Source organism: Diospyros lotus, chromosome 8 (assembly GCF_014633365.1).
Source record: "Diospyros lotus cultivar Yz01 chromosome 8, ASM1463336v1, whole genome shotgun sequence".
NCBI lineage: Eukaryota > Viridiplantae > Streptophyta > Magnoliopsida > Ericales > Ebenaceae > Diospyros > Diospyros lotus.
In genome coordinates this window covers 10,015,201-10,042,392 of record NC_068345.1, presented here as the reverse complement: position 1 = coordinate 10,042,392, position 27,192 = coordinate 10,015,201, and the positions used below count along the sequence as shown (strand labels likewise).

The 27,192-nt window shown below is 39.2% G+C and overlaps 1 protein-coding gene across 1 annotated transcript in view; it reads right to left on the bottom strand.

Moving 5' to 3' along the window:
- LOC127808142 (probable magnesium transporter NIPA6) overlaps nucleotides 1-26,005 on the bottom strand; it is a 42,274-nt gene extending 16,269 nt beyond the window's left edge. Inside the window, exons 1-8 of the mRNA XM_052346540.1 lie at nucleotides 25,669-26,005; nucleotides 22,577-22,633; nucleotides 22,383-22,473; nucleotides 22,121-22,281; nucleotides 21,912-22,039; nucleotides 20,400-20,537; nucleotides 10,314-10,406; nucleotides 10,115-10,232 (exon numbers count right to left, since the gene is read on the bottom strand). Coding sequence (XP_052202500.1) covers nucleotides 10,115-10,232; nucleotides 10,314-10,406; nucleotides 20,400-20,537; nucleotides 21,912-22,039; nucleotides 22,121-22,281; nucleotides 22,383-22,473; nucleotides 22,577-22,633; nucleotides 25,669-25,789 — 907 coding nt within the window. The 5' untranslated portion in view covers nucleotides 25,790-26,005. The remainder of the gene's footprint in view (nucleotides 1-10,114; nucleotides 10,233-10,313; nucleotides 10,407-20,399; nucleotides 20,538-21,911; nucleotides 22,040-22,120; nucleotides 22,282-22,382; nucleotides 22,474-22,576; nucleotides 22,634-25,668) is intronic.
- Between the last annotated feature and the right edge of the window lie 1,187 nt (nucleotides 26,006-27,192).

The following is a 27,192-nucleotide window of genomic DNA, read 5'->3' as shown; positions in this document are numbered from 1 at the left end:
ACGTGTATTCCTTCCACTCCCTAGAATTTCGCCCGATTGACGGCGTTTCTCCAATGGAATCACCTGCTACAATCGTTTCCAACACTCGATCACAACAAATCCAAGATTGTCCGGACTCTCTGTGCAACTGCTGTGATTCAACGACTGCCCCCACCTGCTTCCACTTTGTGCGGAGCTTGCCGAAATTCGTGGCCAGACATCCACCTCTTGCTTCGCCTCCCAAGTCCATATTCAATTATGGCTTGCAACTTATCGCTACCTAGTACCTACCCATAATCAACGCCAACGAAGATTCCTAGTGGAGTATTCACCCAATTACCGACTACTCCAAGCGTATATCGTCGGAAATTGCTACTTCTTCCCAAACCTACTGCTAAGGATTATCGGAATCCCTGCCGCTTCTGGCAACTCCTAATACGGAATCAGTTTCGAGATCCAATGGTCGTCTTTGATTTCAAAACTCGGGTAGGAGTTTCCAGAATTCCAAGACTACAATCACTCACCCAATCACCGTCCAAGGAGTGTCAGCAGTGCCTCTGATCTGCAACTAAATTGCCGATCAAAATCGACTAACACAATGGATCAATCACTTCCGAACTTGCTCGTGATCGCTCCAAATGCAAGGTCGTCCAGTCTACGTCCACTTCACGCCTTGGTCAATGGTCACAACTTCCTAAATCTTAACCGAGAATTAATTCTCAACCGAGATACCATCCAAGCACGCTGGAATACTTGAACTCGCCTATTCTGTTTAATCACTGAAATTGATTTCAGCAGCCTTCAAAATGAATCGGAACCACAGCCAAGAACTGTTGGCTCTTATACCAATTTGTCATGGTCCTAGGGTTTAGCCTAGGACTAGAATGGAAATTGTAAGGATCCGATACAGTTAAGGTCAAGAACAGAATGTATAGAGGGGAAATTGAAGAAGAATGGGGGGAGAAATTAGAGAGAATTGAGGGAGAATGGAAAAAAAACGAGAGAGAGAGAGATTGGAGAGAAATCTTAGGAGAGAATTGAGAATTCAATTATCAAAATCAGCATATGCATTACTCTGTTTACAGCGGCCCTTTTATAGGCATTATCAGCTTCTAGCTAATTGCATAACAGCACTCATGTGCTTCTAAGCACTAACTAAAATATCTCCTAACAAACTAATATAAGTCTATTACAATATTACCCCTTTATTATATCCCTATCACAATATTATCCTTCTAATCCTCCTAAGGACATAACAGGCTGTTGCATTGGGAGTAATGGAGTTACTATGGCTTAAGTCATTGTTTGTGGAGTTGGGATATCCAAATGTTACAACTCCTATTGTATGGTGTGATAATTTGGCAACCAAGAATATGGCTGAAAATCCTATTTTTCACTCTCGTACTAAACATGTTGGTGTTGATATTCATTTTGTTCGAGAGAAAGTTGAAAATGGTGAAGTGGAAATTTGATGTCCCTACATTGGAGCAAGTTGCTAATATTCTAACTAAGAGTTTGCCTAGAGACAGATTCCAACTATTGTGTTGCAAACTTGGGCTAACTTGGAATCCTGTGTGTACTGGTAAACAAAGATATACAACAAAGGAAGCATCTCCTAAAAGCCTATATACTACAGAGACGCTAGAGGAGCTTGATTTGAAGGGGAGTGTTGAAGAGAATGTAACATTGAGATAGTATTGACTTGTTTTGCTGTTTTGCTTCCTATTTTATGTTGTTGTTATGTTATTATTGTATGAGGCGACAATGCCTCTTGTCAGTTTTAAAAGCTGCATATATTTATGCAGCTTATGTTTAGTTGTTGATCATTGATTCATTCATTTAATAAGATCCCAGTGCATTAGTTTTTCTCTCTCTTCTCTGTTTCTCGAATTCTTAAGCCCTAGGGTTTGCACTGCAAATTATAATCCAGATACTTACCCTGGGTCTACAACTCACTCAAAAGCATAATCAAAAAGGAAAACTTCTGGTAGTGGCTTCATCCAAGAAGCTATGAGTACTACCACAGTCAATTAACACCGTCAACCTTCTTTTTCCTATCATTCCCTTCACCTTAATAATTTTACCAGTAGGACATCCTTTTAGAGAGATTTCTCCTCCCTCATCTCCTCGCAGGCCTTCCTTGAGAATCTTTGTCTCCTCTTCAACTTCTTCCTCCTCTTCTTCTATTTCTTCATACAATCTTTCCATTTTCAACAATTGTCGTCTGCACTAGTGTCACATTTGTAGCACAGTCCTAATTGCCTCCTTTGCTCCATAGAAGGGGATTTAACCGGATTAGGGCTTGTAAAAACCCTAGGATTTAGGTTTCCTCGATTCATCCTTGAATTTGCAATCCTAGCATTTCCTCCCAGCTTCTGACTGACCGAAGGATAGCTTTTAGGTAGGACCTTGTGCTTTCTAAAGATCGCCTCCAATAACTCTTGTAGTCTAGCCTTCTCAACAGCCTACTTAACAGTTGCAGGCTGCATCATCTTCACCATCAGCCTCAACTCCTCTATTACATCAGCCATAGTCCTCTCACCAAATCTATCACAAAAATCCTCCACAAATTTAGTCAAGTTTAACTCAACTCTCATTCCGCTCCATCCTTGATACCAAACATCATATCATTGAGATAGGCCGCTACTAGATTTACTTTCTAACACTCAGCTACATTGTAATACTGAAAAAATCATTCACATCTCCTAATTCACAACCTCGGTTTAACTCCTTCAAAAACCGGTATTTCTAGCCTTGGCATTGGAGTATGATGAGGAGTTTGAGAAGGACCTCTAACATGAATTATCTAATCCAATACAGGTAGTTCCTTAGCTTCCTGCAAACCAGAGGTATGAGGAAGGATTCCAGCACTTGCAAGAATCGGATCTGCAGTGGATCTCGGGGGAAAATCCACTAGTAAACTGGCATGAGGCATCTTTGAGAACATATTCAAGAAACTGTCCAGCTTTTGGGCAAAACTAGCAAAATCATCGTTGACTCCTTTCTCTAGTGTGGTACAATCTCCCTGGTTGCAGCATTTTTCGCCCTGCCGCAACTCACCTCCTCCTAAGTCTGGCGTAAGCCAAACTCCATAGTATCCAGCCTCTCCTCCAATTGCTTCATCCAAGTTCCTTTGGCCATCTCCACTGATCACACCTCAAATTTTGTCTCTAAAGTCAACAACTGAGGATTGGCGGCTTTGACACCAAATTGTTGGGTTCCTAGACCTGACCTAGGTTTCTTTAGGTATTTAGGAAGAAATTGAGAGAGAAAGAGAGAGAGAGAAGTTTTTAGTGGGAAAGAATTCTATTATTTCACAATTAATTCCCATCCTCCAAGTAGTAGCCTATTTATAGGCCTTCTAGCTTACAGCTGTAACTGTAACTGAAGGTACAACTTGTAACAGTAGCAAAAATATTACAGCAAGGTACAATGCGGTAATTGCAATAAGCTGTAATTATTGTTATAACCCTAGGACCGTGACACCAAGTTTGAGTCTATGGCATGGCATTCATAATGCCAATTGACTTCTAAAAGTCATGGGTTGAAGGAAGGAATATCTGGAATCTGCATCAGATTGTAAGTAACTAGGGCACAAGGCTAGTGTCCTAAGACATTTATTAGTCAAATAACTCAGTTGGGAATAAGGGGTGTATGAGAAACACTATCCCTAGAGACAAGGTGGGGCAAAATACCTCAAGATAGACTAACTGAGAACTCTAGGAAAATTTGACTTGGCCAAGCCCAAAAGCTAGGTTTGTTGTGGCAAATGGGTAGTTCAGTGCAAAGAGATCAACTTGACCAGGAGAGACAGCTCACTTTCGTTTTGTTTTGAGGTTGTCTAGTTTAAAAGTCAATCTTGAGCGAGATCATTTGATGCAAAACCCAAAAGAGAACAAGAACAAACTCAAGAACACTCGAGTAGAACTCAACTCAATCAATATCAATTCAATTATCAAAGGCTACGTCAAGGAGTACACCCATATGGGATTACATAGACTATAAATCCTACCCTAACTAGAATTCTAAATAATGGAAACATGATAAAAGACAAACTAGGAAAGATAATTATAGATACCTGGGAAAGACAATTAAAGATTAACTAGGAAATAAATAATGCCAATTCCTATATTTATACAAAGAATAATATTTCCCAAAATATTTGCTCCTGTGCCCCCCCATCATCATTCTTATAGATGTGGTTATTGATAGCCTTAGTCCAGAAAAGGAACTTAGGTACAGATTGGGAGCCTTCCCATTCATGCATTTGGTCTCCTTACGGGGCTAAAGCTGCATGGGATGGGGTGATTGAGAGGTGTGAATAGAGAGGCCCGCTACTTGGAAAACACAATAGTCAAACACTTATAAGGAGAAAAGGTCTATGTTCCATTGTCTAGTGGTGGGCTTATGAATCCGAAAGTTAGGGCCCTTAATAAAGCTCGCTTGGGTATATGGATTTTGGGGTTTGCATGTGAGAGGAATATCTTTAGGAAGTAGGTCTTTGGGAATAAGTATGGTTCTCAAAGGGAGTTCAGTTCACATAGCCCATTAAGCTGCCTTTTGAGATTGGCTGCGGAAGGTTCCAAATGACATTTTGAATTTTGTTTCTTTTGATATTAACGGTGAGGTTAGAGTGAGATTCTGACCTAAAACATAGCATGAGATATGTTTCCTACTAGGGATGGCAATGGGGCGGGGGTGTGTTTGCACACCCCGTACTCTAGCAAGGCAAGAATATTAAGTCACGTCCCCACCCTACCGGGGAATGGGATGTGGTGGGGATTCCTTGCTCTCCAAATAATGATAATTAAAAAAAAAATTATATTGAATCTTTTTTAAAAATAAACAAAAAATATAACAAATAATAAGAACAATTATTAGAATAGATTATAACAATCGAAGAGAGAAGAACAAAAAGATTAAATGAATGTTGAAATTGAAAAGTACTTATTACTGTTTAAACTATAAGTCTATAATCACTTATTTGATTTATTTAAAAAATAAATTATTTTATTTTATTTTTTGAATCTTATTTATGACATGGGGTTAAGTTAGAGGATTAATGGGTTATAAGTTTGGATAATATAATTATGTACATATATATATAATTAGATAGAATATAGTTAATATAATTTAAATACTATATATGGAGAGGCGGGTAAGGATTATAAATCCCATCCTTGCCCCGCCCCCAATCAATGGTCGTTTACCTCATCCTAACCAAGGTGGGGAGAGGCCCCGAGGGAATGGATCATTTTGCCATCCCTATTTGTTACATGATTTGTTTCCTTAGGTAGAGATAGGTCGATGGTTGTGAGTAAATGTTTATCCCTCTATTTTGATTTAGTAGTTTGCCCCTTAAAATTTAGGCATAATATTCATAATTGGGAATTTGAATCTATGACATCCTTTTGATGGACCTACCCTTGGAAAGAGGTCCATATGCTTCGTCTAACCATAGAGAAAATCCCTCCTTGTCTAGGTTGGAAAGATTTTATATTTTGCATAAGTGGGAGGATCACACTCCAAATAGCGCACATCCTATTCACTCTTTCAAGAGACACCACTGACCCTCTACCCACTATAATAGAAACTAGGGGTTTTAGGACAGTCCCTCCCCTTTTCAAACTATGGCCTAAAGGGAGGACTTCATGGGCCTCCAAAATGACTGGCGGAGAACTTATGTGATGAAGGTCTTAGAGCCAATTGGCAATAAAGCTTAGACTATTAAAAGTGACATCAAAAGGTGGAAAAGAACCTTTTGGTGAAATCAAGGTTAAAACTGGTAGTCTTGTAAAAGATTTCAACCTTTAGATGAGAAGGGTATTGGATCACAGACAAAGTAGGAAGCAAAAGCTAGTGCAGGTACAAAGGAGAAGCAGATTACTGATTTTGGAGGAGATTAGTTGCAAGGAAATATCCAAGGCTTTGCTTGTCAAGGAAGGTAAAAGGAACACAGTTTTTTCATAAGATGCCAATGCCTATAGAAGGTGATAATCATATAGGAAGTTAGTAATTGAGGGAGAAGCCGTATCTGATGACAGTGCCATAGCAAACAACATTTTGCAGTTCTATGGAAATCTCTTCTTAGAAGGGAAACTCTGACACCCCAACTTACTCTGTTAAGACTTTATGTCCATCACTGATGAGAAAAGGATTAGAATTGATAAACCTTTTCTTGAATATGAAGTGCTGGCAGCTTTGGAATGTTGTAATAGCAAGAAGTGCCCAAGCACTGATGGGTTCACCTACGCATTGCTCCCGCGCTGTTGGTCTATTATATGAAGAGATGAGATGGATACTGATATGTCCCCTAGCCCTGGATCTAGTTATGCGTCCTGTAATAGAATCATCAGAAAAAGAAGTTGCTGAATGCTTCTGCGATCTTCTCCCTTTCTGACCTATCTTGACTAGAAAATTTGGGCTCGTCAAGATAGAACCCAACGATCTCCTAGAGTAAGAAAGTACTCAAAACCTTTTTCTGAAAAACACCGCATAAAATGTTTATTCCCCTCTGAACTGCATATAAGTCTTACAGGAAAGTAGAGGAATAACTGCTATCTTAGAAGAAATAACTGCCATCTTAGAACTAGGAACTGCCTGGACAAATTCAAATACTAACAACTGACATTAACTAACAAAAGGAAACAGAACATGGCAGAATATCTTAAAACATAATATTAGGACACTTAGCCCTGCCGTAAGCAGCCTTCTTTCCATGAGTAAACCGCTTGTAGACTCTGCCACTAAATGGATCCACTTTGACTGAATCTGACAGATTTACTTGCTGTCCCATAACAGATACCTTCAAAGACTTCTTTGAAGTCTCAAAATTCAAAAAAAGTTTTTTAACACCTTGTTCATCAATGTTGTCCTAAGGGAGGGGGGAATCAGAAGTGAAGGATTTCTGACCAATTAGTTTAGTGGCCAGTGTATGTAAAATTCTAGCTAAAGTTTGGCCGCTACATTAGAGAAATTTACAAGTAATGTCGTATCAACATTCATAATGCTTTCACAGGATATTGCCAAACTCTTGATGCTGCCCTGGAGCTAAATAAATGTGAGGACTCAAGTTTGACTAGCAATAACTTGGGAGTAATATACAATTTGGATATGGAAAAGCCAAATGATCATGATGTTGGTCCCTTTGTTCTGTGTTTGGCCCAAGATGGAGTAATTGGATACGCTTCCGTATATCCGTGATAAAATTTTCTGTTTTGGTGAATCTGTTTCCAAGATTATATATAAACAAGACATGGGATATGCAATCGAGATAGTTTTGATATGTAAGAAGTTTGGTGATTGTTCTTGTGAGGCAGCTAGATGAAATGAAGTCAGTAGCAAGAGAGATAAGAGGAAAACCAAATAAAACCTAGTGGAAAACCTTTAAACATAAAATAGTGTACAATGTCCTTATAGAGGATATGACCATTGATTGAGATGGCCAGAAGTTTAGAATTCATGAAGCCATGCCTCATATAGTGAGATTAAGGCTTATGATTATTGTTGTTGGTGGTGGTGAATCAAGTTCAAGAAGTTTCATTGAATCTCTTATGGATACCTAGCAACAGGACCCTCTGCCCTTTCCTATTCATCTTGGTTATGAAGCTCTAAATGTCATTCTTAAAAGGGTAGTTGGTTGAGGGGTTTCTCAATTGGACCTAGGGAATCATTAAGTTAGGTTTTCCACCTTTGCAGATGATAGCATCCTTCTCTTAGAAGCTAGTAGTAGGAAATTCGCTATCATAGATTGCAAGGTAGGCTCATTGACAATCATGTACTTGGATTGACCTTTAGGGGAATTCAAGCCTAGAGTTGTCTAGGACAGAATCATGGAGAAATATGAGGGGAAAAAAAGAAACTTGATAGGTGGAGAGACAATAGTTATCCGAAAAACAAAGATTAACTTTAGTCGAACCCCTTCAGTAGAACTAATTTTAGCATGGCCATATAAAAGAGATTCATAAGGTGGACCCATGAAGCTCGACACTTTTATTTAGGGTGTCATACCCATGTCCAATACTTATTGGACAACTAAACTTATTGGACTTACGGAGATACATATTACTATATTAGACATGATAAATAGTGTGCTAATTTTTTATTGTTACTTTTACACTTGGACACTTCTTGAACATTCAATATGAGCAAATATGAGCAAACATTTTTCAAGGTAGAATCTACAAATACAATGTGCATTGGATAATAACAACAAATCATGCATCAATCCCACTATGTGGGGTTGGCTACATGAATTCTAGCTTGCCAACCATTTCAATCCATGGCTTTGTCTCACAATGTGAACTGGATAAAAAAAAATAAAGACCTAAAAACCTAATTATAGTGATGTAGGACAGAAAAGTAGATTTTACAAATTAGTATTGATTATTTTATTTCTTTTGTTTATTTCCTATTTTGGTATGTTTCTTCTTTCTTTTTTTCCATTAGTTAGAAGAATCCTAATTAGATTGTGATTGTGAATCCTAATTAGGGTAGGATTATAGCTATTAGTTGCCTACATATAGTGTTTAGGGTGTTTAGGTTGTAATTGAAAGCAGCCTTGATTATTGAATTGATTTCAAGTTTATTGATTTAGTTCTGTGTCATTGTTCGTGGTTCTGCATCATTATGTTCTCCTCAATAATAGTTTCTCTTATTTCCCTTTTTGCTGAATGATGTTTATACCATCATTGTTATGAGTTTAATGGTATAAGTGTTGGAATTAATGATATTTTTTAATGTTTTCTATATTACTACTATTATTTATTGAATGATAGCATCATATCGTATTGTGGTTACTTTTTAATATTTCATCATTTTTGGCTATTTCATTCATAAACATTACTCATAAAAATATTAAAATATTATTTTTCTTGATCGCATCCTTGCCATATGTGTTCTTATTCTTTTAGACTGTCATATCTCATGTCCATTTTTATATCAGTATCAATATCCATATCTGTGTTGGTCTTTCTTACATGAACATACAAAAACATGTGCAATTCTACAATTCCTGGAAGTAGAAAATATACAAGTTGCATGTTCCAGTTCTTCTACATCTCTGCTAGTTTCTAGATTTGTATTTCACATGAGGATCAAGCTTCACTTATTCTTCTTCTATCATTTAACTTGGCCACCAAGTGCAATACATTTGCAACAAGTAGAACTGGGTTGTTGTCAGAACTAATTCATTATAAGGCAGAAGAATCTGATTTGTGATTATACTTTCATGTTATGGTATTTGATATTAAGCCTATGTTTGGATTTTGGTAGGGGGGGGGGGGGGGGGGCTACAGAGGGGAACAGATACTTTTATCTTGTTTGCATGGAGGTTTCATAATGGAAGGGGAGGATAAAATTATATCCTCCCGCCTCTTCCATACCCCTATTTTGCTTACACCTTGATTTGGGGTGTAAGGAAGGGGAAGGAAACACATTTATAGATATGATTACTATTATTACTATTTTACCCTTGTTATTTTTGTACAGCATTTATCTAATCTTACTTCAAAAAAAAAAAAAAAAATGCAAAACTTACCTAAATTGTCAACCATCTTTAGCTAAGGAAAGTACTAATTTTTTTGGCAATAATAATATCTTTTTTAATTTTCTTCGTTAGTAATAAGCTATAATATAGTGTAATTACATATAAAATTTTGTACTTGATTGATTTTGAAAGTCAAAGGGTATAATTGCAACTTCAGTTTCTTTTTTTTTTTACTGTTCCATCCCCTTACCATTCTCTATCCAAACAAAGTTTTATATTATGTTCATTTATGCTTCGTTCTTCCCAAACAACGGAAGGGTAACAAACTCTACATTATGTCCTTTACTCTTACATCCTGTTCCATTCATTATGTACCAGTCTGTTCTCTATCTCACCTCTCTTCCAAACATAGAATAAGACATACATTATATTAATATGTTTTGTTCATCACACCTATGCTTTTTTTCCTTATTTTTTCAGCATTGATTTTATAATTCTTTACTTATCATTGACTCGTGTTTATGTGTAAAAGACTTCAGAAGCAGAAGCAATCCACTTTAAACTCTGAACTAACAAATGAATCGCACATCAACCCTCTAGTCAACCATGCATATACCCATTTGATATGCTTTTGCCTCCCATGTTTACCTGTAACAGAAGGTGGATCTGGTTCTCTCGTACTGTGCAAAACCATAGTACCCGAAAGCACGGTAATGAAGCCACAAAGCACAGATATAATATTGCTGGCACTCTGACCAGACCAATCCTACAGATAGCATAAATAGCACATTACATTTCACAGTAGATGAAGCTAAAAAGCATTTGATGCAAAATCTTTCTAAAGTACCTTGAACATTATGGCACTGGCAAAAATGGTTAGGGATGTGAACATGGCATAATAGATTGGAGATACAACTGCTGTGTTAAAAGTATCCAAAGCCTGGAAGAAAACCAAACTTATTGATCAAAAGACTTATTTCAGAATCAAGTTGAGCAAGAAAAACAAGAAAATTGCCATATAATGTGTTAGCATTTCGATGCAATGCATCAGAACTGACAAACATCTCCATGAAATCCTACATAGGTTTCAATCCTCTTTGGAATGCTCTTTCAATGAGGTTACACTTCAGATAATCTTCAACACGAGTTAAATATACATTTCAGTACTTAATTTTGAAATCTTTGAAATGAAAGATCTAAGTTAAACTTTTTGTCTACTTGTTCTTCTAGTTGAGAATCTACCTTTCTCTGTATTTATCATTTGATGACAGCTCAGAATCCTTATCAACATATAAACAAATACACACATCAATATTTTATATCTGTAACAAACACTAGTTGTATTCAAGTAATGCATGGAATCTCCAGTGATGCAACATCCAGTATGCATGTGTCATATGAAGCACAAAAATATGGTGTCTAGTGAATACATGTGATGTAACACCCTTTATTTAGTTTGAGGATTAAATGAAAAATAAAGATGAAAGATGGGTTGGGAGTCGACTTAAGAATTGACTAAAGGGTCGGTTGTGGGAAGGAAAGGCATGTCCAGCCTATATCAATGAGACAATGCTGCAAGGGATCAGCTGCTGGGTTTAACGACACAGTCGATGCTATAGTCAACTACAGGGTCAGCTACAGCCTAAAGTTGATGTGACAGTTAAATACATGATCAAGATCAACTACTGAAAGCAAGTGAAAAACTCAGGTAAGTAACTGACTTTGAGGCTAATTTTGAGGGCATAAATGGAAGAATAATTAAGTACATTTGGATGATTATTAAACTTGGATAAAATTGGTAAAAGTTAGATTAACGGACTAATGAGGGTGATTAAAAGTAATTAAATGGGACTAACTTAAACTCCATGTTGTACAAGTTGATTTCACAATATTAACTATGTGACAGAACACAACCATATCAATTTTCTTCATTCACCACCATCTCATGAAATTTTTCCATAAAAAGATGGTGTTGGAACTTTATCTCATCATTTTCTCACGACAGGGTTGTACCAGGAACAACATCCAGCACAAAATTTTGCTACGTTTTTTGCATAAATTTGTCTTGTCAATGTGATTTATATTATGAATGTCATGCCACCTACCCCAACTTGGTTAGGATAAGGTGCAATTGTTGATGATGGCGATGAACTTAAACTTTAGTATTATAGAGAATATGAGAATATAGGAGAGGCATTCAGAGAGCCTTCTAGATGGATAATGACACACCTTATTTTTGCAAAGTATGAGGCCAGGTGTCACCCCAACAGTATGCCATTGCAACAGCTAGGTGGCAACCATTTGGACTGCCACACATCCAACTGCTTCAGCAGCTTCAAGCGTATAAATAAGGCTTTGCCTATTTCATTCTCCACCACAACGAAGAAGAGAAGGGAGGGGACTCTCCAAGGGTAGAGAGAGAATTCCCAACATGAGGAAGAATAGATTAGGAAATAAGAGAGTAAGAGAGGAGAAAGGAAGGAAAGGAAGGAGCTATTGTTGGAAGCCTGAGGAAGAGAGCTGGGTCTTCGCTATATTGGCTAAGGTAAGGTGCATTTTATGAATTTCTTGTGTGGCTGTTGTGCAAAAAGTGCATGGTTATGGTTATTACATGATTGGCTTTGCATGAAATGTTTTATGCCAGCTTATTATGCATTAAAGCATGTGCATTTGCATTTTGTGTGAAAGCATATGAGCATGCTGCATAATAATGTGAGTTAAGCATGCATTGGAAGTATGACCCCCCTTGGTTTGGGAAATACGTTGAAGGTCAAGGGTAAGCCTCCAGAGCCCTTAGGCCAAAAGAATGATGTTGTCAAGTGTGGGGTAAGCGCAGGGCCAGATAAAGTACCAAATTTTTTTACTAGTACAGTATAATACCTGTACCGGGCAATATTGGGTACTATTTTCATCACTTTAAAAAGTTAGTATGTTTAGTAATTATATATCAAATAAAATATGGAATTGTCAATTAATATGACACATCGGTTTGGTGCCTAAGAAATAAATATTACTTAAAAATTAAGAACTTTAATTATAACAACATATTTGCATTAAACAAGTTATGAGATTAAATAAAAATATAATCTCACTTAGTCACTTTATTCTTTTACCAATCTTGCAAAAATGAACTTTATAAAATCTTTAGAGAAACTAACAGTTACTGAATCTTTGTAGCAAAAATTTTAAAAATAAAATAAAACTAAATTTTTCTCCCAAAAATAAATTAACTAAACTAAGAAAATAATCATATAAGTTCTAAAAAGAGGACAGAAATATCTAGGGTCAATTTTGACCACACAAACTTTTGCATCAGATTATGTGCATCACATCCTTGCTAAGGAAAATTTCTCACTCCACATACTCCCTAAAAGACCAGAGAAGTTAAATCATATAAATTCTAAAAAGAATACAGAAATATCTAGTGTCCATTTTGACCACACAAACTTCTTGAATCAAATTGACTGCATCACATCCTTGCTATGGAAAATTTCCCACTCCACATAATCCCTCAAAAACCAGTGAAGTTACCCTCCCTCTCTCTTAAAATCATTCAGTGGAGTGGAGAATCTGAAAATGACAAACAAATCTGGTGAAGAAGTACTAAAAAGACTCTTTCTGCTTGAAATTTCAGGGGATGCCATCCCCCTCCCCCTGCCCCACCTCTTCATAGCTCCACCCTGGCTATGAGCATTAACCTAGGACACACCCTACAGAGAGAATGTGGAAAACTAGAGGCAGCCATCATTGTTATGCGTGCTTGTTGCCATGGGCCTAGCACATGCCTGGTGCCCTGCTTGCCCATGCAAGTTCAGCCATTTTCCCTAGGCGACAAGGATATGACTCTTTAAACAAGGCATTTGGATCGAAGCACACCTACATTCATAGCTGTTTGATCAATGAACCCACAAGAACCTGGAGGACACTAATGGCATAATGCTGACCCTCAGCACTGGGGAGTCACAGGCCATGACATTGTGCATTGATTAGGTGTGTGCATGGCATATGTGCCCCTCGTGAGAATTGGACTCATGTCACTACATGTTATCATCCCAGGCTAAGATGGATCTAGGGAGCACGGATGATGTGCATGGGGTGGAAGGTGCAATTGTGTTTGAAGATAGCAGATTTTTGTCATGGGTAGTAGTTAATTTACTCAAAAGCATGTTGTAGCTCAAAAGTGCATAAGCTAGGCATTTTGGTACCAATCATGGTGTGCATGTTATAAGGAACAAAGTAATGGAATGATGACATGTATATTCAAAAACTCTTGTCTAAATTGGTCGAAGTTGTACATTAAGTAGCATAATGTGTGGTTGATATGGTTACTATGGCTTAAGGGCCTAGACCGAATGCATATTTAATGTGGTGAGCTTGTATGAAGCAAGGGGTAAGTTGGAACCACATTAAGTCTACTAAAGGATCAACTAAGAGAAGAAAGTAAGCTATAGTTGACGAGACAGTCTACTAGGAAGCTGATCATCAAAACACCATCAAGCTGGGAAGGTTGACTGAAGGGAGAAACAATTAAATGTTAAGTTGTCTGTGGGTGGACAAAGAATCTGGAAGACCAATTGCAGAGATGGACAGTCAACTGTTTTTTGACTGTCTGAACTATAAAGCCAGGGGTTCGCCTAAGAAGCAAGACCATCAATTGTGTGTTGGGCTGCCAACTGAGAGATCGACTAATTAAAAACAGTTGACTGTTGATTGACTGTTGATTGACTGTCAACGGCATAATGCAAGCTTCGTCATTTGTTTAAGGAAAAGTCAACCGATTAGGTTTAGGGTTTAGGGAAAAGTGGGGTAGAGGAGGCTGAGTTAGGATTTAGTATGCACTTTGAATGAAAAAGCATGAGATATATTAAATGGAGTCCCTAATTCCCAACTGGATGGATAACTTACAACCCACTAAGTATCGACATGGATGGGTTTTGAGGAAGGTCCGACAAACCTCGTGTCTCAGGTAGATGTAACAGCTGGGGTGGTCACAGATATGCTATATTACCCTTGGAATAGGGTTTGCCCCAACATTAGGGTGGGGCTCTGCATGTGACACATCAAAAACATGGTATATGAGGTTTTCAATGTGATTAACTACTCGTAATTTCTCATTCCTTACCATAGACTCAACTAAGTGAAAAACAGAGATATCAACTCTGATCTAGGGCACTAAAAATGTTTCTAACAGGGACTGAATGAAAATAGTAGAAGGTGATGGCATGTTGAAAAGTGTTGTAAATACTCAACAATGCTATAACATTCATCACGACAACAACAAGAGGAGAGAGTGTTGGAGGATGCCTAATATTCATGATTGACCAAATATCTCAGTATCATCTGAGTTTGCTTTTATAGCCTTAGAATCAAGTCCCCTGTGATCACAACTAGAACTAGACAAACAGAAATTTCTAAAGCACATACATAAAGGATTTAAATTATTTAATCATCTCCTACTGCATTATCACAATACAATAAACATAAATAAAGTGAAATCATGCAATTTCCTTTTCTAATGTTTCTGATAGGATACCAGATAGCAAGTTCAACAGCAATCAATATCAATGGTTTTCCAATAATTTGCAGCAAGGAAAATAAGAACAATAGGGCATTCGAGAGGCCCCAACAATCTCCTACAAAATTCCACACCCCTCTCTCACTCTCTTTCTCTTATTTATACCCCATCCTACTCAGCATAACTGCCTCTGGCAGCACATGCTGGTTTGTTACAACAAACCAGCTATTTCCCCTACTATCCTCCACCCATTTTACCTTCTAGCCCCTACCCCTTGTGCCGCCTTTGGTAGGTCGGCCTATCATTACCCCCCCCCCCCCCTCTGCTCACTTTCACCTTGTCCTCAAGGTGGAAATCTGGAAATTGTTGCTGAAGGAGGTGAACTGGTTCCCATGTTGCGTCTAAAGGGGGCAGCCCCTTCCATTGAATTAAAACCTCCATGCCTTGTAGATTACTTCATGTTCCCAATCGAACCCCCAGAACTGCCTCAGGTTCCACCAACAGCTCCAAATCTGCACTCGGCTGACTGGGAACTTGCACACTAGCCCTCAACGCCCCTCTTGCCTCGCGTAATTGGGACACGTGGAAAACGGGGTGGATGTTGCAATGGGAGGGCAGTGTTAATTTGTAAGCAACCGGTCCTACCTCCTTTTCCACTTCAAATGGACCATAAAATCGAGGCGCCAATTTCTCGTTGGAGAGACCAGCCAGCGATTTTCTACGATATGGCCGTAATTTCAAATAAACCAAGTCCCCCACTTTGAAGTTTACCTCTCTTCTCTTCATGTCAGCATCTCTCTTCATTATTGATTGAGCCCTCAGCAATTGAGTCTTCAAGTCATCCAAAATCTTATCCCGTTCAACTAATTGCCGCTCCACCATGGACACCGGCGTGGTACCTCTTTCAAACCTCACCAAGGCTGGAGGTTCTTTGCCATACACCACCTGAAAAGGGGTCGTCCTTACAGCTGTGTGGTAGGATGTGTTGTACCATAGTTCAGCCCAAGGCAGCCACATGGACCAAGATTTCGGTTGAGAGGAAGCAAAACAACGCAAATATGTTTCCAAGGTCCGATTCAGTACCTCGGTTTGCCCATCAGTTTGTGGGTGATAGGCGGTGCTTTGATGTAGTTTAGTACCTTGGAGGCGGAACAATTCCTCCCAAAATCGGCTCATGAAAATTTTGTCCCTATCCGATACAATGGACCTTGGGAGGCCATGTAACCTTACTATCTCCTTAACAAAATTTCCAGCCACTTCCCCTACAGTAAATGGATGTTTCAGCCCGATAAAGTGCCCATATTTACTTAGTCGATCTACTACAACCAATATTGAATCCATTTTGCCCGACCTAGGTAACCCCTCAATAAAGTCCATAGCTATATCTTCCCAAACTTGGTTAGGGATGGGGAGAGGCTGCAGCAATCCCCCAGGTGTTAAAGCTGAAAATTTGTTCTGTTGGCAAGTAGCACAATTACTCACATAGTTGTGAATGTCCTTCTTCATCCCTTGCCAATAAACACTAGCCGCCACTCGCTTGTAAGTCTTCAAGAACCCTGAATGCCCCCCGAGACTGCCATCATGTCCCTCATGTAAAATCAATGGAATGAGAGATGACCCTTTCGGTATGTACAACCTCCCTTTGTGTAGCAGTTGGCTGCCCATCCACTGAAAGTTGGGTTGGGAAGCAGGATCAGTGTGTAGATCCTTGATAATTTGCTGCACCCTGACATCTGCTCCTACTTCACGGGCCAATTGATCCAGTTGGATTACTTGTGGGACTGTCAAAGCCATGAAGGTTGCTATATGGTTGATGCGTGATAACTCATCAGCGGCCTTGTTCTCCAAACCCGGTCTATAATGAATCTCAAATTGAAATCTCAGTAATTTCACCATCCATCTCTGATATTCGAGGCTTACCAACCACTGTTCCATCAAGTATTTGAGGCTCTTTTGGTCAGTCCAAACCTCAAATTTCCTTCCCAAAAGATAATGTCTCCATTTATGCACCGCAAAGACTATGGCCAACAATTCCCGCTTATAAACTGATTTTGTTCTCACTAATTGATTGAAAGCTTGACTGAAATAGGCAATGGGTCGATGATTCTGCATTAAAACGGCCCCCATGCCCTCCCCCGAAGCATCCGCCTCTACCACAAAAGGTTTATCAAAATCCGGCAAAGCGAGCACGGGCAAGGAAACCATCTTCGCCTTAAGCTGTTGGAAAGCTTGCTCAGCTACCACATCCCAATAGAAATTATTCTTCCTCAACCGTTCAGTTAAGGGCCTTGCCATCTTGCCATAGTCTTTCACAAAGCGCCGATAATACCCCGTGAACCCCAAGAATCCTCTCAATTCCTTCATTGTTGTAGGAGTAGGTCACTCTTCCATCGCTTGCACCTTAGCGTGATCAGCTGATACACCATGTTGAGAAATGATGTGGCCTAAGTATTCAACCTCCGGCTACCCGAACAAGCACTTTTTCCTGTTAGCAAGTAGCTGATTTTCTGCCAACACTTTTAAAACACAACGTAAGTGCTTTGTGTGTTGCTCTAAACTCTTACTATACACCAATATATCATCAAAAAAAACTAATACAAAGCGCCTTAAATACTCCCTGAAGATATCATTCATTAGTGATTGAAAGGTTGCGGGCGCATTTGTCAATCCGAACGGCATAACTAGGAACTCGTAGTGGCCCTCATGTGTCCGGAAAGCCGTTTTTGGAACATCTCCCTCCTTGACGCTAATCTGATGGTAACCAGATTTTAGATCCAGCTTGGAGAAAACCACAGCCCCATGCAGCTCGTCCAACAACTCCTCAATCACAGGTATAGGGAATTTGTCGGGAATGGTGACCTTGTTCAAAGCCCTGTAGTCGACACAAAACCGCCACCCTCCATCTTTCTTCTTAACCAACAACACCGGGCTAGAGAATAGACTGCAACTTGGCTGCACAATCCCAGCTCCCAACATCTCGCCCACCAGTTTTTCAATCTCATTTTTTTTTCCGTTAAGGATAACGGTAAGGTCTCACATGCACGGGCGCTGTTCCTGGAATCAAGTTAATAGCATGGTCTCTTTTTCTGCATGGAGGCAGCCCTTCCGAATTAGAAAATACCCCTTCAAACTCTTCCAGCACTCCTTGCAACAACCTTGGGATTACCCTCTGCTTTTCTTCAAATTTTGCAGTAATGGCTCCCAACTCCAGCAACATCCCCTCCCCACTTCCCTTAAAAGCTTTCAGCATGGCCTTCAAAGACACCATGGTTTTACTTAAGCTTGGATCGCCCTGCAGTGTTACTGCCATACCCCCCACTCGAAACTTCATTGTTAAAGTTTTCCAATCCACAACCATTTTCCCAACTGCGGCTAACCACTCCATTCCTAAGATAACATCCGAGCTACCCAGCTCTAAAGGCAAAAAATCCTCCACAATTTGTAGGTTTTGTAGGTGCAATTTCACCCCCTTGCAAATGTCAACCCCTTGCACTGCCATTCCCGTCCCCATAATCACCCCATACCCGATCGTTTCTGTTCTTGGCAGCCCCAACCGCTGCACCAACTCAGCTGCTATAAAATTATGTGTCGCTCCTCCATCAATGAGTACTACCATTGGCTGCCCTTCAATGTCCCCTTGCAACTTCATGGTTTGTGGTGTTGTCAATCCCACAACTGAATTCATTGAGAGTTCAATGACCTCGCTGCCTTGCCCCACTTCTTCTTCCCTCCCTTCCCCTGTTTCAGCCTCGACTACTTCCTCTTCTATCTCTTCATTATAAATCATCATAACTTGTAGCTCCCGATTCTTACACCGGTGGCCAATAGAGTATTTCTCATCACATCGGAAACATAGACCCTTCTCTCTTTTAGATTTCCACTCAGCCTCGCTGAGTCGTTTAAAAGGAACATTGCTGCCACTCCCAGCCACTGGCAGCTTGTTGCTCGCCTGGCTAACAACTCTCGAATGAGGAGTCGGGCTTCTTGATTGTATGAGAGGGGGTCGAAAAACATTGGTTATAGAATGGGTAGAGAAACTACCCCTTGCTGGCCCAAACGTCCTACTGCAGCTGAGCATGGCTGCATTCTTATCCTTGATACATTGAGCCGTCGACATGATCCGATCCAACCCCCTTGGTTGCAGTACCCTAATCTCAGCCCGTATTTCCGGCTTAAGGCCATTAATGAAATGGCCTTCCAGGAATGCCTCAGAGACTTCCGACACTGGCACAGCCAAAGTCTCGAACATCAACCGGTAATCCTTGACAGTCCCTTCTTGTCGGAGAGCCAGGAACCTCTCCTCTAGTGACCCCTCTTGGGTTGGGCGGAATCGGTTGAGGATACCTTGCTTGAGCCCCTCCCAGCTGCGAATTCCCCTACGCCTAGACTCCCATTGGAACCACGCGAGGGCCCCTGCCTCGAAGCACAACGCAGCGGACTCGATCTTCTCATCATCGGACAGTTGGTTGATCGTGAAGTACCTCTCAGCCCGAAAAATCCAGTCATCCGGATTGTCTCCCTCGAAGGTTGGCATCTCCAGCCGCCGACCTCTCCCGTCTTGCCTCCATCCGGCACTCGTGCCCCCTTCCATTCTTCGGTTCATGTCGGCTCCAGGGGTCACTTCAGAATCTGGGGTAAACTCTGTTGGCCATTCGCCCCCATGGGTCTTCGCTTTCCTCTCCCGTTCCTATTCATCCCATCTTGTACACATGATGGCGAACTGTTCGAGCATCTCCGCGACATTCCGGTCTATGTCTTGAATCTCTCCCCTCATCGTATCAACCTTCTCCTCCAGGTCCCCCACTCTCTCGCTCGAGTTTACCATGGTGATCGGCAACTACTCTGATACCAAATTGATAGGATACCAGATAGCAAGTTCAACAGCAATCAATATCAATGGTTTTCCAATAATTTGCAGCAAGGAAAATAAGAACAATAGGGCATTTGAGAGGCCCCAACTCTCCAACAATCTCCTACAAAATTCCACACCCCTCTCTCACTCTCTTTCTCTTATTTATACCCCATCCTACTTAGCATAACTGCCTCTGGCAGCACATGCTGGTTTGTTACAACAAACCAGCTATTTCCCCTACTATCCTCCACCCATTTTACCTTCTAGCCCCTGCCCCTTGTGCCGCCTTTGGTAGGTCCAATGGACCGGGGGCCTATCAGTTTCTTTATCTACAATTACGTTGTTGCTCAATCAAGTAGATTGCTGGAGAAATCAACTTTAAATTTTTCAAGAATCATCCGAAAGAGGCCAGTGGACATGAAGCAGAAATCCAAGTTAGTCTCCAAGTAGTGAAATGAGGTATTGTGTGCATTGGAGTACGGCCTTATATTATATTACCACTGGCTCTAGAAAGACAAACAAAAGGAGAATAAATAGCAACAAAAACAACAGCTAAGTAAACTGACCTTATTTAAATAATTCAACTGAGTGATTATACACGTAACTGCTACCATAGCAAAAACCCATGTTTGAAAGTGTGCTACTTGGCTTGAACCCTCCAATGTAAGCTTTATGGCAATTCCTATTGCTTTTATACTCATAACCTGTGAAAGAGCATCACAAAAGCTCTACATCACGATTGTGACATATGCTAAAATGGGAATAAAATAACTCCACTCCGAGCTTGTGTTTTTTGTCTACTGTGCCAAAATAGCAAACAGACAGTGTTATACACAAAGAAGGATTAAATGAAAAGTCTCTGATTTAAAAAGAATGATCCCACATTTTAATGATAACTAACAAAATAAAATGATACTACAAGATTTTGTCCTGCCAATCAGTTTGTCTTGAAACAAAACTACATTAAATTAATACTTGTCAAAAGAAATGGAGACCACATCATATAGTTGATGGAATGAGTATTCTAACATGAAATGTAACATGAAAGTAGTACATAATCATTGGAGTAGCACATAAGCACCAATGGGTACTCCATGTGATACAAAAAAGTTGGTCTTAGAGTTGTCCTTTTAACTTTAACAGAATCTTGATATCACACAGAACATCAGACACATTTTTTCATTTTAATCATCCTATCTTAATTCTATGGATAACATCCTCGTTGAGCTCTCCATCTTTTTTGATGATAATGCCAATGGAACAATAAATTTTAAAATTTGAACACATGCAAAAAAAAAAAAAAAGAAAGAAAGAAATCAGTTGCAATTTTTTATGTCTTAGCATCATCGTATTTTATGCTATCAAATGGTAAAAATGGATATTTACATAATTTTCTCTGTTGTCATATACTACATTTAAGAACACATAAAAATGCTTTGACTGTCTCTTTCCCACTTTCTTCCCTTAGGTTCACTTTGTCAGTGTATCTAAGAATATATCTTGATGTCATTTCCTATTGAAAAAGTATCCTGTGTCCCAAGTCCATGATAAATATTAGGACAAAGGAAGAATGAGAGGAATAGATTATGAGGCATTGCATGCAGATACTTTATATTTAATGTAGTTCTTGTAAAAAAAAAAATGATATCTTTTGATGGTTAGAATGCACTGTGCAGTGAAAGCAACAGTGCTGCTGTCCATTTCTTTGGACTTAGAAGAGAACTCCCATGCTCAGTTTTGTTTTCTTGCAACAATCTGAGCTTCCTTGTAGATATGCAAGAGGTCTTTAATCATATCAGTTATTTGGTACATCAGCTTTCTTCTTTCTATTCTGCATGCGTAAAGAGTGGCACTCTCATCTATCACTTTCCTTAAATATATTTATTCATTGAGAAAAAAAATTAAAAAACAAATATGATGCTTCAGTTCAGATGACAAAATATGAGTGAAGTGGCACACTAGGCATCGATAGCTATTTATTTATAATTGCCCTCCTTGGTATCAACCCATTACCTACAGCAAATATTTATTGGGATTTCATAAAACAAGCGGGGGGATTTGAAGACAGTGATACTAACCGTCAAAGATCCAATTATTGAACATATGCCAATATAAACCATTATGTTTGTCTGCCCATAACGTGGTTCGCAGTACAACACTAGCACCAACACCACAGCTATTGCTGAGGCTGTATACAACAGAAAAGCTGGAGAAAGCAAATCAAAACTATCAAGAGAAGTAAATAAACAGAACCAAAGGAATAACAACTAAAAGTATATCAGTTCACCTGGTTGTGTTGCTAAGACCCAGATTTCATCCACTGAACTTAAACTATGTTCACTAGGTGCATGAAGCACAATCATAGTAGATCCAACAACACACAGAACACAACCCAGTATGCCCATTTTTCGGAGTTTCTCCTTCAATAAGAAGTGTGCAAGAACGGCACTAACAACAAAATAATCATTAGCCCAAAACATATAGTGCTTTAAATGCTCATTGAAACAGAAAATACAAGAGTATCAAACACAGTAATATTTGAAGCTTACCTAACGATTATACTTAATGCTCCAAGTGGTGTTACAAGCACGGCTGGAGCATAGATGTATGCAATAAAATTGGCCAACTCTCCAACAATCACTACAAAAATTAAAGAGAAGAATAAGATGCAATTCATAATTATCAATCTTCCAGAGCCAACAACGAATCGCAATTTCGAACATTTGAGGAATGCAAGACTTACTAGTGACCATTCCGATCCACCAAAGAGGCTGCAGCAGATAACCATATCCTCCTGAACCTTCATTTAGGAACCAATTCATCATTACAAAAATACCAAATAAAACAGATACTTTGTTTGCAGTGGAACCTTCCAACATTATCTTGAAGGAAAAGTACACTTGCATATGCAAGATACTAAAAATCAACTTGATCTAATATTTTCCACTAGAGAAGTAATGGACATATATAGAGGTGTATAAAAACCACATTTTTTTTTTTTTTTTTTTTTTTGGGGGGGGGGGGGGGGGGGGGCACAACCTTGAATAGATAAGTAACACAGAAACTTTAAACAAAACCCTATATTTTCTAATTAAAAGAAAAAATCCCATACAAGGACAAGCAATCCTCCAAAACCGTCAAAGAATAAAATGGGGCAGGAGGCTGTTGAATATGCCAAAGCCAGGAATAAAAATAGAGGCACCATTCCACCCACCCATTCATACAAAAGAACAAAGTTCCCCTCCCTTCGCAAGCACCACATCAAACATAAAAGATGGCCTCACAAGCTCTCCTGTCATGTCTCAAGGGGATCTGCCACTGAAATAAACAAATTTTTTTGGGGTAAATTGCATCCAGGCCCGCTGCGGTTTGAGCCATTCGCATAGAGACCCCTTATGGTTTTAATATCTTTGGAGGTCCCTGTGGTTTACTTTTTTTGCTTAGAAACCCTCTTCTTCAGTTTGAAAATGTCTTTGGATGGGGTGTCCAAGCAAAAAAATTACATCATGGGGAGCTCTAGAGACATTTTTAAACCACAGGGTTTTGAAAATGTCTCTATATGAGGTTCGAGTGAAAAAAGTAAGTCATAAGGACCTCTAGAGACATTTTTAAACCACATGGGGTCTTCTTACAAATGATCCAAACCACAAGGGGCCTAGGTGCAATTTATCCAAAGTTTTTTAACATCATCAACTCTGTACCTATCCCAGAGATCATGCTAGATAGCTCCTTAGCCATCAAGCATTGCAAAAGTAGAAAATTTACACTTTTTTGTGCTTCCATATGAATGCAGCATTAATCACCAAAATTTCACCTCTCTTACTCAAATTAGCTATAGTTAAAACAGCATCACAAATGATTGTCCAAGCAAAGAAAGCCTCTGTAAGATGTATTCATTTCCTCATAAAGAGGAGCTCTCTTTTTTAGTTAGACTCCTGTAGACAACATAAACAAAGAACATTCAAATACTTGGACTTCAATAGACAAAAAGTGTCCTAACTTTCTCCTTGACTGCATCAAATAGAGCATCTCCACCAACACCAACTCCCTAATCCCTTCATTAAATGAGCCTAAACCACATGAGTTGGGGAGCACAAACAATAACCGTGGCATTGAACATTAAGCTTGCTTCAACAAATGTGGGGAAGCCTCTCACAACAACCTCCAGATATACCAAGCACTTATTTGTCATAGACCGAGGGTGTGATTGTAATTAGAGTTGAGTAGTGGCATTGATGTAATAAAGTAGTAAAGGAATAATTCAAATTCCTTAAGGCGCCAGGCACATGCTTGGGCAGTCTCTAACTGCCACGCCAACGTGTAACCCCTCTATAAATACTAGAAGGTTGAGGATTGGGGAATTATGTGAGGATTATTCCACTAGTTCCTTTCACTCTCATTTCTCAATTCTTTCTCTCTAACTCCATTCTCTCATTTTCCCCTATTGCTCATTCTAAAACCCTTCCCGCCTCTGGCCGTTCTTCCCAATTTACGGAAGAACCCCACAGACAGACTCGCACCTGACACTATTCAGACTCATGCCATTCCCCATCTTGAAGCAAGGCAATGTAGAGAGAACTCTACTTCACCACCACAATATTTACAGACTCCCCACTCCATGAGAGAGACTAATAAAATCTGCACATCCAATCAACAAGCCAGCCTGCCCTTCCTCTTTCCCAAACATCTTAACAACAAGAACAACATATCAAGCCCTTACCCCAATATGTTCAGTGGACTCCTGAACTTCTTAACAAGTTCAGAGAAATTAAAACTCATAAAATTTAATTTACTTTGCATATAGACAATTTGCCCCATATATGCCAAGACTGCTACTTGTCTTTTGCAATGTTTTCATCATCCTCACACAAGTCCTACTGGCTTCTCACATGCCCAGCTACTAAGAACACCAGTCAGTGTTACTCCTTTAGTTATTCACTATAGTCTTGCTAACTTTTTTATGTATAGATGTAGCTTTAGCCTTTATGGAACTCACTAAAGATGGAAACGCAGCCTAAGCCACCGGCTATTCTCTGAGAACATTGTCTCATTGATTTCCAACAAATTAATGAATCATGTGTATTAGTGCAAAATTGTTTTAAATCTAATTAAGCATACCTCCAATTCTAACACCTAAGATCAAGCCAAGATGCTTAAAATGTTGATATTAATCTTCATTTTCTGAAAAATTATTAGTCCAACAGCATGTCAAACTTTAATCCTATTAGGTGGAGTCGACTACACAGAATCTACCTCACCAATTATCTCTATCTCTGTTCACGTCTTCTGTAAAACTATTATAATATATATCATGTCTAAGAGTTTCCCACCAACATTTTCTTGGTCATATTCTACCTCTTTTGCTAAAAACTTCTTCCATTACATCCACTCTCCTCATAGGAGCATCCATCAGTCTTCTTTTCACATGACCAGACCATCTTAATTGTGTCTTGTGTATCTTTTCTTCAATAGAAGCCAATCCAACCTTATGACGTATAATCCATTTTTAATTCTATCTGAAAATTTCCTAGTCCAGTAGTAAAAATTTCACCATCTCTTATAAGATCCTGCAACATTGACATCCTGGTCGGACAACAATAAGTCTATCAGCCTCAAAATTTGGGCATGAATTCAACCCAATATCCTGCTTCTCCTTCAAAAAACATGCTACCTCCACTAAAACAAGCCAAATGAAGATCAAGAATGTAAACCAATCTCATTTAAAGTGTACATTGTTTAGGCTGTGCAAAATTGAGGAACTGTATGACATGAGCTCGAAAATTAGACGATGAACATAAAGTAACGAATAAATCGTAAGAAATTTCGTTGACTTACTGGCACGGGGGCCGGAGGCGCCGGCGCGCTGGAGACCCTTCTTCTTGATGATGAAACTGGATCCGATGAAGATGCTGGAAGCGAAAGCGAGACTAAAGCCTATGAGATTATCACTATACATGTCCGCAACAGCTCTGCGTTTTGCTCACGGAACAGTCGAATTTTCATCTGAACCCGATGATTTTGCAGCTAGAAACAGATCCCACCCCTTAGGGTTCAACTCCAACACAAGCCGGCAAAACCCTAGATGCCAACTTCGATTGTACGCCAATTCATATACATATAAATATACATACACGGAGAAAGAATAGAGAGAGAGAGAGAGAGAGAGAGAGAGAGGAGAGAGGGAGGAGAGAGAAATGGGTAATTATGGTGAGAACAGCACCAAGCTAATGATCACCCGTCAGTTCTCGCAATGGCGACTGTTAGCTGCTCTATATAATTCACATGTATGTATTTACACATTCACGGCGCTGTTCTACGGCGATATACGGTCCTGCTCTACGCCGATATACGGTCCTGCTCTACGGCGTGCGCCTGGGTGTATTATTATTATTATTATTATTATAAATAAAATAATTTAATAATTCAGGATGAATAAATTCAAGAAAACTCTAACATTTACTTTGTTTCAATTTTTGGACTGAATTTTTAAATTGAATCCAATTATTATCAATATCAACTTCCAGCCACGTCCGCACACCTCTACTGAAAATGAATTTTGTTTATAAATAAATATTACTAATATATAAATTGTTTAAAATGCACAAAACCATACTCTATACGGCACTGTTGGTCTCATTGATGGAACCTCCTTGGCTGTCTCTCACAAAATAGCCAGAGAGGGTTCCACGGCACCCACCCAATCAGCGCCAGCACCAGCGCCAGTTGGTGCCACCTTTTCAACCCCATCACAGTCTAAAACTGCAAGCCTAAACCCCTTCCCCTTCCAATAACACTACTCCATCCATCAAAAGACCCCTCCTTATTTGCACAAACCCTCTTCCTTCCATCTCCATTCCTAATCTTTTATCAATTTTTGGAGATTAGGAAGTTGTTATATATTTATAGTTATTATATTTTTTATACAAATTTTTGCTGCAAAAAAATATTTTTTTTTTCCATTTTTAACTCATTTAATCACAGTGCATAGCGAATTAAAAATGAACTAAGAATAATATTATTCTTCAAAAAAAACATTATTTTGATTGCTATATTGTTGCATAACTATAACAATTAACATTTGTTTGTCTTGGAATCAATTAAAGTAACGTTCAATCGAGAAAGTTGAGGCTAGGCACCATCGAAGGAGACAGGCAGTGAGGGGCTCGACTCACTGGCCAAGGGAGCTGAAAGGTAAAAGCATCATGGGAGCTGTATAGTTTGCAAAATAGAAGGCAGTCAGTGGGCACATAGGGATCTTTCACACGCAAGCCTTCTGATTCCTAAATCAAATATTAATATCTAAAAAATAAAATGAATATGTATATATAATGTGTCCAATGTGAGCCTTTGGAAGAATAA